At 39.4% G+C, this 19106-nt stretch overlaps 1 protein-coding gene across 8 annotated transcripts in view; it reads left to right on the top strand.

Annotated features, from left to right (window-relative positions):
• Positions 1 to 19106, top strand: part of tty (tweety) — a 189916-nt gene that overhangs the window by 129688 nt on the left and 41122 nt on the right. For all 8 annotated transcript variants that reach the window (XM_083125497.1, XM_083125493.1, XM_083125498.1 and 5 more), the window contains one exon: positions 5579 to 5817. In XM_083125497.1, the coding sequence (XP_082981623.1) occupies positions 5579 to 5817 (239 nt within the window). The remainder of the gene's footprint in view (positions 1 to 5578; positions 5818 to 19106) is intronic.

Here is a 19106-nt window from a genome sequence, read left to right as displayed (position 1 = left end):
TTAATGAATATGGTCGTATACACCGTGCTGAAAGCTTCAAAACAAGAGAAAGTTGCCACTTACAGGGCGACCTTCCAGACAAGTTACGGTTAAAGGACCTTGTACCGTACCTGCTTCAGTCGTCCAAAAATGTTTTTCTCCTGTTTCAGGGATGGTTCAAATATATTTATTTATTTATGGATGTTTAAGAGATGATGATTCGAATTGAGAATGGGCAGTTAAAACGTAGTCGAAAGAAGGTGAAGTTGCAAGAAAAAGCCGTTAAGACCTAAAAAAGGCTAAAAACGGACCAATAAGCCAAAAAAACGCCGATAAAGGCAAAAAAGGACAAATAAAACCCACCTTTTTCTGGCCTACAATAACCCAAAATGAACATATATTATGTTGGGCCTCGTCTTCGGACACTAGGAAAGAAAAGGATTTTTCCTCAACTTCCGTGTCCTACTTATCATATTTTCCAAACATGGTGTCCAGCTTAACAATCAACTTGAGAAATCTCTCCACTTGCAACATGGAGAGAAATTCATACTCTCTACTATAGTCGGGTTTATTTTTAGTAGCAGTGCCCATTCTGACGAAATTGAAATAAATCAACACCTGGTGCGTAACAATCACTCTTCACCTTAAGTTTCAATTTCACTGTGTCTTTCATTTCAGGATTCACATTCGAGGACGTAAAACGAGAAAAATACCAAAATATGAAATTGTTTTTGAGTGTGAGGAAGGGGGTAAACTGGTCAGTCCAACACAGAAACACTGACAACGCCACAGTTTAGCCACGTATCCCCTTTTTTTCAGATTTAACCTCTTCCCGTCGGCAAGACAGCGATAAATTTCGAAGTGCATCCTGGGAAGGGGCAGCGTTTGTGTGGTATATTGTTGAGGAGCCTAATAAAAGGATGAGATATTACGGTCTTCTGGAAACGAACCCCCTTCCTCCGGACTGCGAGTCCATGTCGGTGGTTTATGGGAGCTGGCATGTTCATTTAGCCCCAGCTGCAGGCTATCTCGCCGGCAATAAACCAATCCTCAGCTGGGGCCCCGAACATCTGTCTTTTTTGTTTTAAAGCCTCCCCCGAGTGCCGCGGGGGCATAGAACCATCAAGCGCTTTCGCCTCGGCCAGCTGGGGGTTGGATAATGGCTTCGTTGTTTGCTTTCATTAGTGGAATTTGTAGAAAACGCGTTCTTCCATCTCCAAAATCCAAATTTATTTCTGATAATAAGATCTGAACTGGGGACAGAGGCGTGCCCGGGATTTTTGAATGGAGGGGGTTACGTGTATTTTATTTAGTAGTCAGTCCTCGTTTTGACGTTTTTTTTTGTTTTTTTTTTTACGAATATTGGGCCAAGGAGGGTGTATGACCCCCCCCCCCCTTTGGGCACGCAATTGATTGGGAGGACGGAGTTGGCCCAAGGGAAGGGCAGGAACACTCACCAGGCCCTTGTCGCGATCATGCAAAAGATTCCGAAAATATTACTGTGTAGTTTACTCTCTGGTGTGAAAATCCAAAAAGACGGGCTGTTTTCGAGAAACAAAGTTTGTATTACGTAGAAATTGAAGTAAAAATTGCATTCTCGACTGTCAGGAATACATAGAGATGGCTAAGTGGTATAAGAAGCAAGGCCTGTTGTTTTTTTTATAAAAGGTTTATATTCTGTGACTTGGTTTAAGATATGAACTGTTTACATGTGGGTCATTCCATGTCAAATCATCCAGGATTTTTTAAAAATGTCACCCACCATCCCCGATTTTGATGAAATTCGGTATACTTGTAGAACTTTTGATGCTGATTACAAAAATGACAATTTTTTTAAAATTGATCAAGGGGTTCAGAAGTTACGCACTTTTTAAGATCTCCGTGTACGCCACATGTGGCTCCACTTTGAATGACACGCATTAGGTTATAAACGATTGTATCTTCCCTCAGGTTTGCCGTAGAAACTTCAACTTTGTTTTCTTTTGTTCAGAATAGTATAAGCTTTCATTTAAATAACGTTTCAGATGAATGCATCAATAAACATGTATTTTTATATATAGTTTCTTGTATTGTTTTAGAAAAATAAATGACTAACTTCAAGATCAAATTTCATGCAATGCCCCCCCTTCAATTTCCCCCCAATTTTATATGTATGTAGCTCAGAGTGTGTACTAATGCCTGATGGAAAAATTGGGATGGGCGGTTCAGAGACAGGGTGATAAAAAAATCATTTGCATAAAATGACAATAAAAGTAAATCTTATTAAAAATGCTTATGTATTTAGCATAAAGCCTGAAGTACAATATGTTTCAAGCTACAATATTCAATATTTATGTTCACTATGTGTGAATGTAAGCATAGGCGCAACCTGGCGGGGGCAAAGGGAAGCACTTGCCCTCTCCCAAATTTATAGATTAATTTTAAATTTGCAAGTAATAATTACAGTGGAATCCCGATTTAAGTTCCTCGATTTTACATTTTCCTTCATTTTGCATTCAATCTTGGTGGTCCCAATGTAGCAAATTGTTTAGAAATTCTCCAAGATCTTCCATTTTCCCGCGTATTTAGTTTTTTCAGCTTGATCTCCTGGATAACGTAAAATCAAGGTTTCACTGTATCTAACTTAGATTCAACTGTCTTCATTTTTTTAAAAATTAAATATATTATATAATTATATATATAATAATTATTAACATTCCCAAGTTTAGCAAATTTATCTTCAAGAACATCCTTTTTGTGCATTTTATCTCAATATGGAAGTTCTTTTTTGGCTACTCTTAATGGGGATACGTAATATGAAGTAAGAATTAATACTACACATTACAATGTGTCAGCGATTGCAAAGTACTACAACAGTACCAGGAGGTATGCACTATTTTGAATTTACTGGTTTCGTAAGTTACTTTTTACAAGTAACTGAGTTACAGTCACTCATTTAAAAAGTTACTCAGTTATTGTTACTGGTACTTTGAAAGTAACTGAGTTTCTTTTACAGTTACTGTAACAGTAACGTACTGTTAATGATCATTGATTTGTGTTAAAGTTACACACAATCAATGATCATGAAGACTTCCGTGTTTTACTTATGTTTGTAGTACATAATATGTATTCATATATTTACATTATTACTGCTAATAAATGATGGAAAACACAGTCTGCTTTGGTTGAACGATTATAATTAAAAAAATTATTTGTATGCTGACCACGGTATTTTGAATATGGTGTCATTGATTGATTCCTCTTCCACCTATTTCTTTCTCCTCCATTCCAAGTTCAATAAGATCCAAAGATCCACTCCCTCGACAAATGACTTTTTCCTAGCTGGACAACAACATTCCAAACGAACACAGCAGTCTACCACAAACAAATGAGTTTTCACATACGATTAGAAATGAATTACAGTAAAGCGTGGATGTTCTAAATTTAGCATGCAACAAAGCATAGCTTCCTTGTCAGCAATTACAAGAACATCCTTTCACGTAGCATCCGAAGAAGGTACATATTTTATTTTCATAGTCTGGAACAGAATTGTCCAATTTAGCTATTTCCCTACTGCAAAAAGTAACTCTGTTACCGTTGTTAACGTTACTTTTACAGTTAGAATTCCTAAATAAAAAGTAACTGTATTTGTAACTTTGTAACTATTTACTTCGAAACGCTAGTTGTATAACAGTCAGAGCAAAAATAGTAAGTGCTGATGTAATATGTTTTGTATAACTGTATGGTTTGACTTTTGTAAGAAGTGACTTTCCGAATTTCAACTGTAAACAGTTATGTAGTAGCATGTGTGTGCGTCACTCAAACTTGTTTGTAGGATTGCTTCAAAAGTCCACGTGAAAATGGAGATGCAGCTATTAAATTCTTGCATTTACTTGTCCATCAACTTCCTACTACTGGCCAAAAAGTATGCTGTGCCCAGTGGACATCAACAACACAAATGGAAGGACATATGTACTTAGTGATGTCAAATACTTTAGTGTGTTTGAAATGGTCAAAATATCCATCTAAAATGTGAACGGCACAATTTGTAGTACATGAAATTTTGGCAATACATACAGTATAATTTTTAGGTACTATATTAATGGGTGTGACTTGGAAACTATCTTTGGGTTGAGATAATCACAAAGTTTTCCATCGCATAAAAATAGTGTCCAGGATTATTTGATAAATACATTTGAAAAGTCACAATTATTACTCTTTATTCGTTTCTTCCTCAAGTGTCAGGAGGATCACAAAATATATTTAACTTGTAAATTTTAATTAATATATAAATTTGGGAGAGGGTGGGTGACATGGCCTGGATGATTTGACGTGGAATGACCCATGTGGTATTTAAAAATAAAGAATTAAATGGACCATTTGAGGTAGCATACGCACACGCGCGCACAGACACACACCGCGTCTTCTAGTTTCGCCGAATGACCAAGAGGCGCATTATATCCGATTTTCCACCTAAGCAAAATTGTCGGTCACACGGGAATTCCCGTTCCGCCGAATATTTTGAAGGGAATGGTTTTTCACTTTGCTTGGAAATTTCAAGTGTTCAAGTGTTCGAAATAAAAATGTTGTTAAGGCATTCCTAGAAGATATTGATCTAGATCTAGGTAAAGAAGAGTTCTTGTACAGGATGAGCGAATTTAGTAAAACGTTGTGTGTTTTATACAGTGTATAGTAATGCACTTATTTGCAACCTTTGTACATGTGGTTAGAATCTTTTCATCTTCATTATTAAGATTGGTTTGGTTTATTATATCGCTATTCTGCTACTTTTGGCTCATCGCGAAGATGAGTGATGATATTGATGAAGGGACACTCACAGAGAACACTCGTGTCCAGTCCGAAAGTCGAACACAGAACCCTTGACGTTGTAGCGCACTGTACTATTAAGACTGATGAATGTGAATACAGGGCTGGCCTAAAAGAAATAGACACTTTCAATTTTTTACAGAAGGAAGAGTTTTAATAATAAGGCTGAAATACGTAAATGGTTTGAAGAGTACGCCCTGAAGTTTACATTGGTAAGTTACAAGTGTTCTATGCGTGACCCCTTTGTAAGACGACAGATAGCAATGCGATATTCCAGTTCTCCTATGCCAGTACCTTTCCCCTTGCACAGGCAACCACTTTCCTTAAATGTCTTGCTCCAATCGTAGATGGACTGCCTTGTGAGTGGTTGTTTACCATACCGTGTTCTAAAACGGCGCTGCACGATAGTAACAGAATTGGATTTTGCAAATTCAATCATGCAGAAAGCCTTCTCCACCTGGCTAGCGGCCATACTGCTCGACTTACGTCAAGGGTGTTCACGTGATGCTGACGTCACGAAGGCAAACTAAAAGCGGAGGTCATAAACTTGAAGACTTTCTCTATACAACAGTACAAAATGCTTTCTGATGTAACAAACAAATTTCAATTTATAATACGTTTAAACTGTCTATTTCTTTTATGCTAACCCTGTATGTAGAAAATATAGCTTTATATCTCGATCGAATCCTATAGGTTGAATTGTATCTTTCGCAAATGAACCAAACTGTCGGAGTAATAAGTGAGGCGAATGTTCCACCCACTCTAAATGCAAACTTTCTTTTCTCTCCCCCAGACGATGGTGGTGGAGGACACGCTAGAGAAGAAGATAGAACCCCTCCTCTATGACTTGGAGGAGATCTTCGAGCAGAGAATAGGCAACGTCACAGCGTACAACATGCTGCTTCGTGGTCTGGATTCCATGAAGGGAAACACCAGCGCCGCCCTGGCGAGCACTAAGGAAATCAGCAACCCTTTGCGCAAAGTTGGCGTCGGCGGAATTCTTAGCATCACTCAGACGGCAGAAACTATCAGGTAAGTTTGCTTAATGAGAAATGTTTAGCGTCCAAAGCAAGGAGAATCATCTACGTGAACTGTCTTCCTTGTCTTGCTGGGGAGCTTTAAAGTGCTGTTGAACAACCTTTAGTCTGTCTCACCCAAGAATTTTCTGAAAGTTCCTCTCCTTATCCAAAATCACTACTTTATTCCAGATCGTGTTAACCTTTACTCGTATTTTGGTCGATTTTTCGACCATGGAATATAAGGTGCTACTCGTAATTTGGTTCAAAAATCGACCATGCAGCTGATTACAAAATTCCTGTTTTTTATTATCTTGATACCTTTCTGTTAGGTCGGAAACACTTACAGTGGGTTAAACTTAGCTTTGGCACGTCATGTGGATGCACCCCCCTCCCCCCGCTCCAAAGTCACATCCGGAAGTTGCCGTGAATTTTAAATTCGTACACTTATTTAACAAAAACTATTATAACTCGTAGACTATTTGACCAATATACTTCGGGTAACTTTTGTTTTTCAGCTAAAACATCAGGTCATGCAACCGTGCAAAAATCAAAGTGCCAAAGCCAATAAGGGGGTTGGGTGGGCCGCGGCCCAAACTTTCAATGAGAAAAAAAACATAAAAATGGGGAGTTTGCCCCCTCTTCCCCCGCTATTTTGGGAAGGGGACGCAAACTTTAGCCTTAATTTCAAAGAATGGTCCTTTCACAACCGAATGAAAGTCATTTCATGTTCATGGGTGCATTACATTATCGAATATGTGAAACGAACTCCCCATTTTTATGTTTTTTTCATTGAAAGTTGGGGGCCGCGGCCCACTTAACCCCTCTTATTGGCTTTGGCGTTTTGATTTCTGCACGGTTGCATGCCCTGATGTTTTAGCTGCAAAACAAAAGTTACACGAAGTAGATTGGTCAAATAGTCTTAAGAGTTATAAAATTTTTTGTCGAATAAGTGTACGAATTTAAAATTCGCGCCAAAGGCCTCGGCGAAATAGGGGTTACTAACGACCCCCTCGGCAGAGTAAAGGTTAAATTCCGTGGGTGGGTCAAATATAAACCGGAATTTGTTCCGTACAGCTTCGGAAGCAAATGTATCCACTTAATATCAATTGGAGGCCGAGGTGGACGTGTCCGAGACTTGTTCTATACCATGGAGTTCACCTTCGAAACATTTAGTCAATGGAGAGCAAGATCAGTGACTGGACAGTGCCAGTTGCATAGTGTATTATTGTTAAATTTCTCACCAAAAAAGGCGTAAAGGCGATTGAATTTTTTCAAAGATTAAAGCAGCAGCTCGGAAGTGAAATATTATTAAAAACCAGGGTGCATAAAAAGCATGATTTTTATTTTAAAAAAGCATTTTTGATTATTTTTTTTATTTAAAAAACACGCTTAAACTTGCTTGTATAGTTTAGGCCCCATGCATGTAGATACGAGTATATATTTTTTACAGAAAGGCTTTTTCTGGTAAACGGTAAAATATTTCAACAGTTTGGTTAAAGCAAATAAAAAAATATATGTAAATATACCTTTTTCTCTTTCTGATACTGTATATATGAACCTACTATGGAAAAGTTTGTTGAGTGTGTTAGTGAAACTATAATAATTTCAGTAACTTTCTTCCAGTGAAAATAAAACATTCTGGATGTACTCTATAATTGTAACTTGAAATATTTTTTATAGTCTTTGTAGCTAAATTTTGGCAATTTTTTAATGATCGTTTACAAAATATCAGCTGCCATGTTTATTTGCAGTTTAATAATAATGACACTATTTTGCCTATAAAAGTTAATGAATTTTAAATCAAGATAAATTTAAGTGTGTTTGCAGTTTACATATTGCATTTCCTTTCGTATGAGCTTCACCGCATCAGTACATATATTTCGTTTCCTTTTTTTTCCTTTCTTAGAGCCAAATAAACACTATTAAATGATTACGAGATTAATGTACTTTCACCAAAGTGATTCTGATATCTACCCTTATGTATTCTATAAATTATTTCTTTAAAATCAATATTTTTTTTCTTCAAAAAACCCAAGCCTTTACGTGGCATGTTTTTTTGTGCACTGACGTGAACCTACGGGCTAAATCAAACCTGACGGCAGACCATATTCAAGCAGTCCGGCAGCTGATTGAACAAGATCGACGGATAACTGTGGATGACAGAGAATGCTGCGATTATTGTACGCTTTTGGATAATGTTAAGGCAGCCTAGAAATCCAGAAGGCTGTGCATTTTTCTGTACGACAAGGGGAGACCTCATACTGCCGCTTTAACTCAAGAAAATGTTACTAAAATGCACTGGACTGTGCTGGAACATCCTCCCTATATCCCTGATCTCTCACCCTGTGATTATCATTTGTTTGAACCACTTAAGACATTGAGAGATCAGCGTTTCAAGATCAATGAGGAGGAGGAGCGTTTCTAGAGAACTAGGAAATTCTCTAATATGTAGCCTGAAATTGGTGTATATTATTCCTAACATTGTAAATCGCTGACATGTGTAGTCTTTGCTTGGCTTCATGAAAAGCAAATCACAGTGGAAACTCGATTTTACGTTTCTCGGGGGAATAAGCTGAAAAAACTTTATATCCGGGAAAATTTTATTACATTTTGTTCCGTTAAGACCATGACGAATGCATTATAATGCTGGAAAATGTAAAATCCTGGAACGTAAAATCGGGGTTCCACTGTAAATATGTATTTTTTTTAAATAGTGATACCAAACAAAAATTACTTAATGAAAATGTTCGACTATAATGTTAAATATTCACATGTTATCAGTTTAACACCAAAAAGTCGTCAGCGTTCAGCAGTATTCTAATGTTATGAACCTCTCATGGCTGGGTAACCTCATTGATATTATACAGGGTGTCCACATGAAACCTACCTTATTTCAAATTACAATTTGAGGAAACTATTCGGCATAGAGCCATGCGGTTTGTGGCATCATGTAAAGCAACTCGTAAAGTTGTTTTTTTGTGTGTGTGTGGAAGGTTGCTTCGTCACCAATAATCACATTCCTCAGGTAGTCGGGGTTTTGCTCGATTCTGTCCAGCATCTCAATAGCAAACTGTTCGCGTTGTGGTCTGTTTTGTGCCTGTAGCGCATGAACAATTTGCACTTTGCATGGATACAGACGAAGGCGTTTATGCAGCACCTTGTGAACTTATGAGCATGGGATGTTCAGCTCTCGTGACGCTCTGCGAACTGAGTTTGACGAGCTTCTGTGGAAGGCCTCCCTGATCACCCCTACCGTTTCATCAGATGTGCATTTTCTGCCAGAACCTGACTGTCGATTAACACTCCCAGTGACTGGGAACTTACCACACCAAACCTTAATTGTCTTTACGTCTGGTGGCTCAAGTTCAAACGCACGTCTGAAATGTCTTGGGACTGACATTGGAGATTTCGTTTCCGCATACCACACTCCACACTATGCTCTCTCTTGTGCTGTCGTCGTCATTGCTAATTACCCATCACATAAAACACTTTTCGAGTTGCTTTACACGATGCCGAAAACAACAAGGCTCTAAACACCTCCAGAGTGGATAAAAATTATGATCTCTTGTTTTTTTTTTCGCACCATACATATAGATATATGTTCTTTATAGAAGGGCTTTTTCTAGTAAACGGCCCTGTAAAATATTTTAACAGTTTGATTAAAGCAAATAAAAAAATATATGTGAATAAATATTTTTCTCTTTCTGATACTGTATCTACTATGGAAATGTTCGTTGAGTGTATTAATGAAACTATACTAATTTTCAGTAACTTTTCTTCCAGTGGTAATAAACATTCTGGATCTGCTCTATAAGTGTAACTTAAATATTTTTATAGTCTTTGTACTCGTAGCAGAATTTTGGAGAATTTTTTAATGGTAGTTTCAAAAATATCAGCTGCCATGTTTATTTACAATTTAATGATAATGACACTATTTATGCTTTAACATGATTAGTATTTTGTATATATTTTTTACACAAAATGTTTGCTATTTTTGACTATAAAAATTATTGAATTTTAAATTAAGATAAATATGTGTTTATATTTTCCTTCGTATGAGCTTCAAAACATCAGTACATGTATTTTATTTCCTTTATTTTCCGTTCTTAGAGCCTAATAAACACCATTAAATGATTGAGATTAATGTACTTTCACCAAAAATGATTGTAATATCTACAAAATACTTATGCACATTATTCTATAAATTATTTATTTCAAGTGATTTAAATCAGTGATTTTTACAAATCAACCTGATTTAAATCAGTCCACCTTGGTTTCCTCACAATTGTAATTTGTAATCAGGGAGGTTTCATGTGGACACCCTGTATACCAAACGAATAGAGACCTAAGCAAAGGAGATATTAGGTGTGGGACAAAAATGTCTTCATCCCAAGTCTGCGCCTATGATCTGACGTTCTTTCGCTCCAGACATGCACCAACTTCTTTCTAAGGGTTTCTTTCCCGGCCCTTCTCCCTTGTGACTCGCCCTTTGGGGAGTTCCCACTTCGGGAAATGTCCTTTCTGTCTTTATTGTCTCTCTGAGGTTTGCCTCCCCTTCTGCAGTAGGGGCTGTACCGCTGGATCAATGGAGGAGGCAGGGGGGGATGTGAGTACACAAGTTTTCCGCCAAGGCAAATATTGGCACTGGAGATTGTGAGAGTAATTAATGGCCGAGTTTATTGGAACTACGTTGTCCGAGAGCAGGCAACCGTGTGCGACAAATGAAATTGCCATTGCTTCGTCCGCTACCAGGGGGACCTAGCTGTGGAGGTACTTGAGCGAGTCTTGTAGGTCAGCCCATTGGAATCCTGGGTAGTTTTCGATTGTCTAGTGTGTCTAAGATAGAGTTATGCAGTAACATAACGTAAGATCTTGTGGTTTGATAGTGAACCCTTGTATGTTTTTCAGGGGATTTAAAATGCTGCAAAGTATAATATACGGAAACGTAAAATCTGGGTTCCACTGTAAGTATGTATGTAGATATACTGCACAAAAATTTAAGCAAAAAAAGTTGCAGGCTCTATAAGGACCCCTACACGGATTTTTCGCTGCCGCTGTTTCAAAACTTGTCGAGCCCGCTTTTTTCTTGCTTGTAATTCTACCTTTTCTTTTCGTTACTTGCGTTTGTAACGCATTACTGAAATTACAAGCGTTATTGTAACAGTACTTCGTTACTTAGAGTTATCTTGATAATTCGGAACTGGATGATTAATTTACCAGGAAGACACATGCTTTGTTGTATTGTTTCAAACGTGTACATGTGAAGGTACACTTGGAAAACTCTTTTAAACTTGTACTCAAGGTGGATTTTTTTAAAATCACTTTAAAGAAATAACTTGTAGAATAATGTACATAAGGATATCAGAATTACTTGTGGTGAAAGTATATTAATCTCATAATTAATGGTGTTTATTGGGCTCTAAGAAAGGAAAAGTAAGGAAGCAAAATATATATAGGGTGATGCTCATACGAGAGGAAATGTAATATGTAAACTGTGTAAATACACTTAAATTTATCTTAATTTAAAATTCAATAATTTTCATAGGCAAAAATAGCAAACATTTTGTGTAGAATAATATACAAAATACTAATCATGTTAAGCTGTAAATAGTGTCATTATTATTAACCTCTAAATAAATATGGCAGCTGATATTTTGCAAATTTTCATTAAAAAAATACCAAAATTCAGCTACAAAGACTATAAATTTTGTTACAATAATATATTACATCCAGAATGTTTTATTTTCACTGGAAGAAAAGTTACTGAAATTATTATAGTTTCATTAATACACTCAACAAACATTTTCACAGAAGCAGAAACAGAAAAATGTATATTTACATGTAATTTTTATTTGCTTTAATCAAACTGTTCAAATATTTTAGTGTCGTTTACCAGAGAAAAGCCTTTCTACAAAGAAAACATTTCTATGTGGTGCCAAAACCATACAAGCAATTTTAAGTGTGTTTTTTTAAAAAATCAATTTAAATAAAAAACAACGATTTAAATGCAAAAATCATCAAAAATGATTTTTTAAATAAAAATCATTATTTTTATCCACCCTTCTTGTGCTGCACCTGGCATCGCAGGCAACATGGGGTTGTATCTGATTCTCCTTGTTTGGCTCGGCGTTCGGCATCTTGAGGCACGAATTTTAACGGTGTCAGCCGAACACAATTGATCCGATCACTGATTGGTTACCTTCCAGCCGCCTGATAAATATTAAAGGAAAAACTTGGTGGGAAGGGAAATGTGTATTCTCAATCATACGAAAAGTAGTCGGTACTTGATAAAAAGTACAGTATAAGGTGTGTGGATTGCCTTCATCTCTTATCTTGTTTTCAGTTGCATTGCTTTTAGACTGTCCTCGTGTTTGTCTATTGATGACTAGCGGGTCCCCACTCAGAAATATGAGAAAGGAAGATTGTATGTTTCTCATTCCGTTTCCCATCGTGAGATTTATGCGGCAGGATTTATCATCGAAAGGCAAGCGAGTGCTCTCCGGCGGTGGAAAGTTTGACGGGCCCACGCTTCGTTACGAGGCGGTGGATATTCCGTTTGTGGGGCGACGGGCAGGATGAATAATGCATGTGGGGAAGTTGCCTACCTGGGATCTTTGCGTGGCGTGATGAAGGGGGGGAGGTTGATGGGGCCGGGGGGGGGGAAATAGGGGGTGCACCCTGATCGATGTCTCGAACCAAAACTTGGCACTGTTTCCGTATTCGCAAGGAAAAAAGCCTGTTTCCGATAGGTCTGGTCTGATCAGTACCTTCGCGAGGTAATAGAAATGGTATGAGGGGCGCCGTCCTGACGACAATGTGTTATCAATATTGGTTGGTTATTGCCCCATATTCCTTTTGATAATATGTCGTAGTTCTGCTCTCCCTATAAAGTTGTTGACATATATTTTTCTTGGCGATTTGCTTTTTTTTTTTAAAGATTTCATTGCGTTCTCTTGTCAGGTTCGGATTCAGGGAGATTACAGACCGAAGCGACACTGGAATTTCACATCGAAGCAGCACGCGACAAGGGACACGTGCAGCTTGTCGTGTCGCTTCAGTTCGGACGTTTTCATTTAGATAGATAGATTTATTTTCTTTTTATGCGAGCCATAGGCTGTACGCACTACATAGTTTTGATTTTATTCTACAATATTTTGTTACATTTAGTTTTATTTTAAGCTGTCTCTTACTTTGTCCCCTATATATATATATATATATATATATATATATATTCTTCCCCTCCCTCAACAGTTCTTCCAGTCTTTCTTCCTCGCCCCCACTTCTCTTTTCCTGCACTCTCACCAAAAACGCATAAATTTTACTTTACACACACTTACACTATAAAGATGGCTCGGCTGAAGCATGATTACTCATTTCGCTGCCTTCTCTAATAGCTTTCCCCCGCCGTTCTCTTACTTCTCCCAGGTATTTCCCCACTCGCTGCCCCGTTTTCTTTATCTTTATTCTGTCGTCTACCACTTCTATCACCTCTTTCCCTGTTAAGTTTTTCATCCATTTGTCCCTTAGGTCACGTGTAGAAGGGCAGTTCAGTAGGATATGCTCGTCCGTCTCCTCCCCATCGCACAAACATATCGTTTCCTCGGCTTCGTTTCTCTTTCTTAGTTGTTTCCATCCCCCTAATCTGAACCATGCCAGCGCGCCTCTTTCATTTTCCCCCACAACCTTGATATATTTTGCTTTCTCCCATTCTCTTACTCTTAGCTGTTCCCTGAGGGACCTGTCGCTTGCAAGCGAACCTCAGTATCCAATGCAATCTTTGAAATCAAAGTTACACGACAAGCTGCACGTGTCTTCGCTTGTCGCCTGCGTGTCATTCGGAGCCGACCTCCGTGGCGTAGTGGTTAGCACAGCACGCTACGACGACAGGGGCCCCGAGTTCGAATCCTGGCCTGGACATTGGTATTCTTTGTGAGTGTCACTTCATCAATTTCATCATACCATCACTCAACTTCGCAATTAGTCAAACGTGGCAGAAAAGCGAAGTAAAATAAACTCAATCAATCAATATGTCGCTCGGACTGGGTCATTTTCCCAATACTTGTCGCCTGCCACTTGTCGCTTAGGTATGAAATTCCCGTGTCGCTTGCTGCCTGCGACTTCGGTGTGAAAACTTCCTTAGGGAGGACACGAAGTCGTTTGGGAAAGAGCCAATCAACAGCAACGTTTCACACCGTAGTGGCGTTGGTGAAATCCTCAAGCGACACGTGTCTCCTGTCGCTTCTCTGTTCGGTGTGAATTGTCCCTTGCAGTCGCTGTGGAGGTGAGGAGAGCTATAGCCTCAAAGTGTCCCCTCACTGGGAGAAAATGCTTTGAATAGACATTTAAAAGTGATTAAAATTATACCATTGACTGGTATGGTCTAAGAATTATAACTGAAATTGTGCACAGAGGAGGCCACACTTTATTTGAACTCGCATTTATTCTATTTTGTTCTAATTAAGAATTGAAAACCAAACCCAACATATTTCTGGAATTTGCTTCAGTAAATTGCGAACACACGTTACAATATTGCACAACATACAAGGTCTAGCACAAGGGATGCATAACTAACTCACTTCGCCCAATATTGATGACGTCATACATCTCTGCGCAGGCCTTTATATGAGAAGGCATCGGTCCAGGTCGCCACAGAACGGGAGCTAGCTTCAACGTCTCTCCATCTGGAAGCGAAGAGATAAATAGCCAAGGGAACCAAATTGAGGAGCCGAGCGAAAATGGCCTCGGCCAATTTGAACCCGCGACCTCTCCATTACGAGGTCCACTCACTCAGCCGGCGTAAATAATGAAGTAAGCAGTGGCCATCGAGATGCGTAACCTGACGGATGCATGGGGCCAGCGCCCGACACGGAAACTCCCGAGTAATCGTTGCCCGCCGGTAGACGTACGCTCCCGTCGATCGTAAAAACTTGGATGGCGAGTGCTCGAGATGGGCCGTTTCCCATGATTCATTGCTCCGTCTCTCAGCGGCGCGAACTTGAGCCAAAACGCAGCAAGGCGTTTGATGGTCTGCACTGCAAGAAGAGGGAGAATAGCACCAAGGTGGTGTGGTGTGGGGAAAAATTGAATACGAGATGTATTTGTTGACCGTTTCCCAGAATCTCTTCCCGCCGAATTTTTGAAACGAAGAAATCAGACATCGACCTCGAAGGTCACTGTAATTATAACGAGCGTGTCAAAATTAAAGGGAGGGGTGGGGATCAAACTAGGGATGGACGAATCTGAATCTTTGATGAAAGAAACCGGAATCTTCAGGGATTCGAAGGTCAGGAAAAGATTCCGGAATTCGAGAAACTTGAGAGGAATTCCGGATTGGAGGATCTTGAAAATAATTCGGGATTCGAGAATCTTGAAAAGAATCCGGGATTCGAGAATCTTGGAAGTAATTCGGGATTCGAGAATCTTGTAAAGAATGCGGAACTTTAGAATCTTGAAAGGAATCCGATATTCGAAAATCTTGAAAAGAATCCGGGATTCGAGAATCTTGAAAATAATCCGGAATTCGAGAATCTTAACAATAATTCAGGATTCGAGAATCTTGAAAAGAATTCGGTATTCGAGAATCTTGAAAAGAATTCGAGATTCAGGAAACGAGTTATCGATTTGAATCCCATTGGATTCGGGTAAATCAGATTGGACCTCTCACCTCTATTTCAACTCTCCCCCCGAAATAGCTCTCTCTTCATTTAACCTTTAGTTAAATGTTTCTGTGATAGTTGGTTTTAGTTTATAATTCCACTTTTCGAACACTATGTTTGCTGGCCCGTGCACAATTACACGACTGGCGCATTCCACAACTACACTACGATGGATTACATTCAGTTTTAAGACTTCCCTTACTCTATCTAATAGTAAGACTCGGAAATCACCTCCCGCGTGAGCTTTGCTAGAGTCGAAACTATCGAACGCTTTCTCCTGGTTTGGTGGTTTGAAGTGGAAGTCACCCCTGAACTGCCCTGCAACCCGCTTCGTACAAATGTGTTGAGTGTAGCGAACCTTGAAGGAAAGGTTGCAGTGGGGGCCCTCGTGCTTGCTATGGAGAAGAGAGGAAGGAACTTGTGTCTGCCATCAACCGCGGCGACATCTACAAAACTTGAATAAAAATGTTTTCGAGTGCTATCGTGTCCTTCCACACGTCCGTGCGAGCCACTGATATCTCGGGAATTAAAACAGCTAGAAAGATAAAACTTGGTGGACAGACATTGTTTGGCCTGCTCGTTCCTGAAGGTTATAATCGATATTTTTTTTTTAATCGATTCCGAAAATGAGACCAGGCCCCTCGAGATTTGTCGAAACAGACTTCTGCCAAATCGAGATAGGACAAGAAGATCCGGACTCCGTGGCGGAATTTTTACTGTAACATGAGGTCTCAGGTTCGAACCGTGGTCAGATATCAGTGTTTTTGTCCTGTCACTAATTCATCCTCGTCTAAGTTAACCTAAGAGGTAGAAAAGTGGCGTAAATAGCCAAGAAATGAGAACTAGAAATAGACGTGAGAAGTCAGCGTTCGAAACTCGCTCTCCTTCATGGCGGAATGGTTAGCACAGCGCCCTCCGAAGTCATAGGACCCGGGTTCGAATCACGGCATGGGTATTGTTTGTTAGTGTCCCTTCATCAGTTTCATCATATTATCGCTCATCCTCATCGTCACGATATTCCAAGAGTGACAGAAAAGCGACGCTGAACAACAACTATCTAATCTAAATTAAATCAGATCGTTCCAGACTTTGATATACCATGAATTATGCTTTTCTAGCTTGTTTTTAAGTCATCTTTCTATTAATAGTAATGTAGATAAAATCCCATTTCGTCCATATTTTTCCATTAAAGATATATTAGGATTACAATCTTAATATTAATACAACTTTCATTAATATTCCCACAACATTAGGAGACCCAGAAACCTGTACCCCTGCAAATCCCCGAGTAACAACATTACATATTCAACCTCAATGATATTTCCTATTTGCATATGCAATCCTACGATCACATCCTCCCCGATGGCGCAGTGGTAGCGTCGTCGCCTTATAATCAAGGGGTCCCGTGTTCGATACCCGGTGGAGGCACAAGTGGTTCGGATCCCACTTTAAACTGTAGGTCCAGTTCCAATTAGCCTTACTGTGCATAAAGTGGACTTGAAACAACAAATCAATCAATCCTACGATCAATTCCAAATTATTATCCATTATAATTTTATTAATTATGCCGATTCACCATAAAATAAATTTTCGAAGTCTACAATTCTACCCAATCAACCAAATATTATTCTGAACCATATTAGAAACCCACCCTCTTATTAACTTGAATTGGAGCTTGACCAGCAGAAGATCCATACATTATAACAGGACATGGAAGGATGAACGGGATTGGATGTAAAGAATACCACCCACTTTGTGCTACCACCGAGTATCGAATCCAAGACCCCTTGATTGCAAGGCCTACACTTTTATTTTTGAAAACCAACATTACTGGACGAATTTTGCAAGAATATCAAGCGGATATTTACCCGATAATCTACATGATGTACTGAAAATCCGTTGGTGTTGTTAAGGCGACACATTTTGATCAACGTTTAACCTTAGTGGTGTGAAAATGGTGTCGATTACAAAAGTTGATGTGTGTTACGTTAAAACAATGAGGTTAAACTGTCTAGGTCGCTTTAACACGGGAGTAAGCGCGATTTCACTTATATGTACACCACATCGTACAACTCAATACCGTTCTTAATCAATATAATGTAATCTGTCGATAGCTGACCTCCGTGCTACACAACGCGCTACGACTCCAGGGTTCGAATCCCTGCCTGGGTTTTCTTTGTGAGTGTCCCTGCAAAATAAATATCACTCATCCCCATCGTCGCGATTAGAAAAAGTGCCAGAAAAGCCACGCTAAATAATAATAAATACTTTTCTGTCTATAGGAAACTAAGTGACGGTCGATCTCAGAAACTAGTAAACAATGGCATGCCTAAAAGGGGGGGGGATACCTACTAACGTGATCCAGTATTCCTATAAAAAGGAACGTCCAAGGCAGGGAAAGATGACAAAATAAAGGCTGACTGCTGAAAAAGTATACGTAACCCCCTTTTCGAAAATCCTGGGTACGCCACTGCTAGCAAATGTGTATATCTGAAATTCCCCAAGTTTTTAGATCTATCACATACTACTTTAACAAATGAAGCCGATTATTGTACATGAAAAGTTTGAAGTGCTAGTGCCGACAAGCTTGGTTAGGGTGGGCAACGTAAGGGGGGTGTCAGTGATTTCCACTTCATTACAGCCCCCTCTGTTGGTACCCAGCGTACCGCTTGATGAAGTCGTTGTGCGTATGTATACTTTCTTAAAATTGTTATTCAACAATTAGTTCCGGAACGATGCGACAGATGCGGTGGGCAATTGCAGTCCTGTAATTTGAGTATGCAAGGTCAGAGGTCAATAGCCGATAAAGCCGGTTGTACTGTGGGGGACCCCCGTGCGTACACAATCTGCCACGCCTTCTGCTTCGAGGACCAATCAATAACATTCCGGTCTTGGCGCCATGTTGCTGGAGTGCATCGTGGGTAGAAGCGACAGTGCTGCCACCTGCTGAGATTTCGCACCGTTTTATTAGGGTTGAGTCATGGGAATATCCCTCTGGTGTGGGTGTCTAGTGAGTCGAGCAGTGGCGGGGCAAGGGTATTGGGGGCGGGAAGCAGAATGGCTGGGAAATTTTAGGTGTGCTGAAGCTTGAACCTTTTCCATGCCGGTATTTAGCCTTTTTTTAAAAAAAAATTCAACGGATGCTCCTGCAGATTGTGTGAAATTAATATTGTTAACAATTGTCGCACATGTTGCTGTAGCTTCCAGTAGTAAGGCCAAGACTTACTTGTACACACACCTTAAAGGTAGTGTGTACAAGAACAAACCACGCACCATTGACGAGTTACGTGAGAACATCCGCCGTGAAATCCAAGCAGTCACGCTGAATACTCTGGCAGCAACATTCACGAACATGCAGCGCCGTGTTGAACTGTGTATACAGGTGGGGGAGGGGGTCACTTCCAGCACTTCTTGTATTGTACCTTCATTTCTCAACCATAAAGGTATGTCATGTACAAATTTGGTTTCATATCCTCTTTTATTAAGATTTTTATAACACTTTTTCCGGGGCCCCTTACGAGTGGCACACCCTGTATAACGTTGAGCTGGACCTAAAAGAAATCGGTAAGGATGGAAAAGATTTGATTGATGTTGCTCATGATAGGGAGAAATGGAAGGCTTGTGTTGCTGAAGCCATAAACCTTCG

Source organism: Lepisma saccharinum, chromosome 7 (genome assembly GCF_977018435.1).
Source record: "Lepisma saccharinum chromosome 7, izLepSacc3.1, whole genome shotgun sequence".
Classification (NCBI taxonomy): Eukaryota; Metazoa; Arthropoda; class Insecta; order Zygentoma; family Lepismatidae; genus Lepisma; species Lepisma saccharinum.
This window is presented reverse-complemented; position numbering and strand designations above follow the sequence as displayed.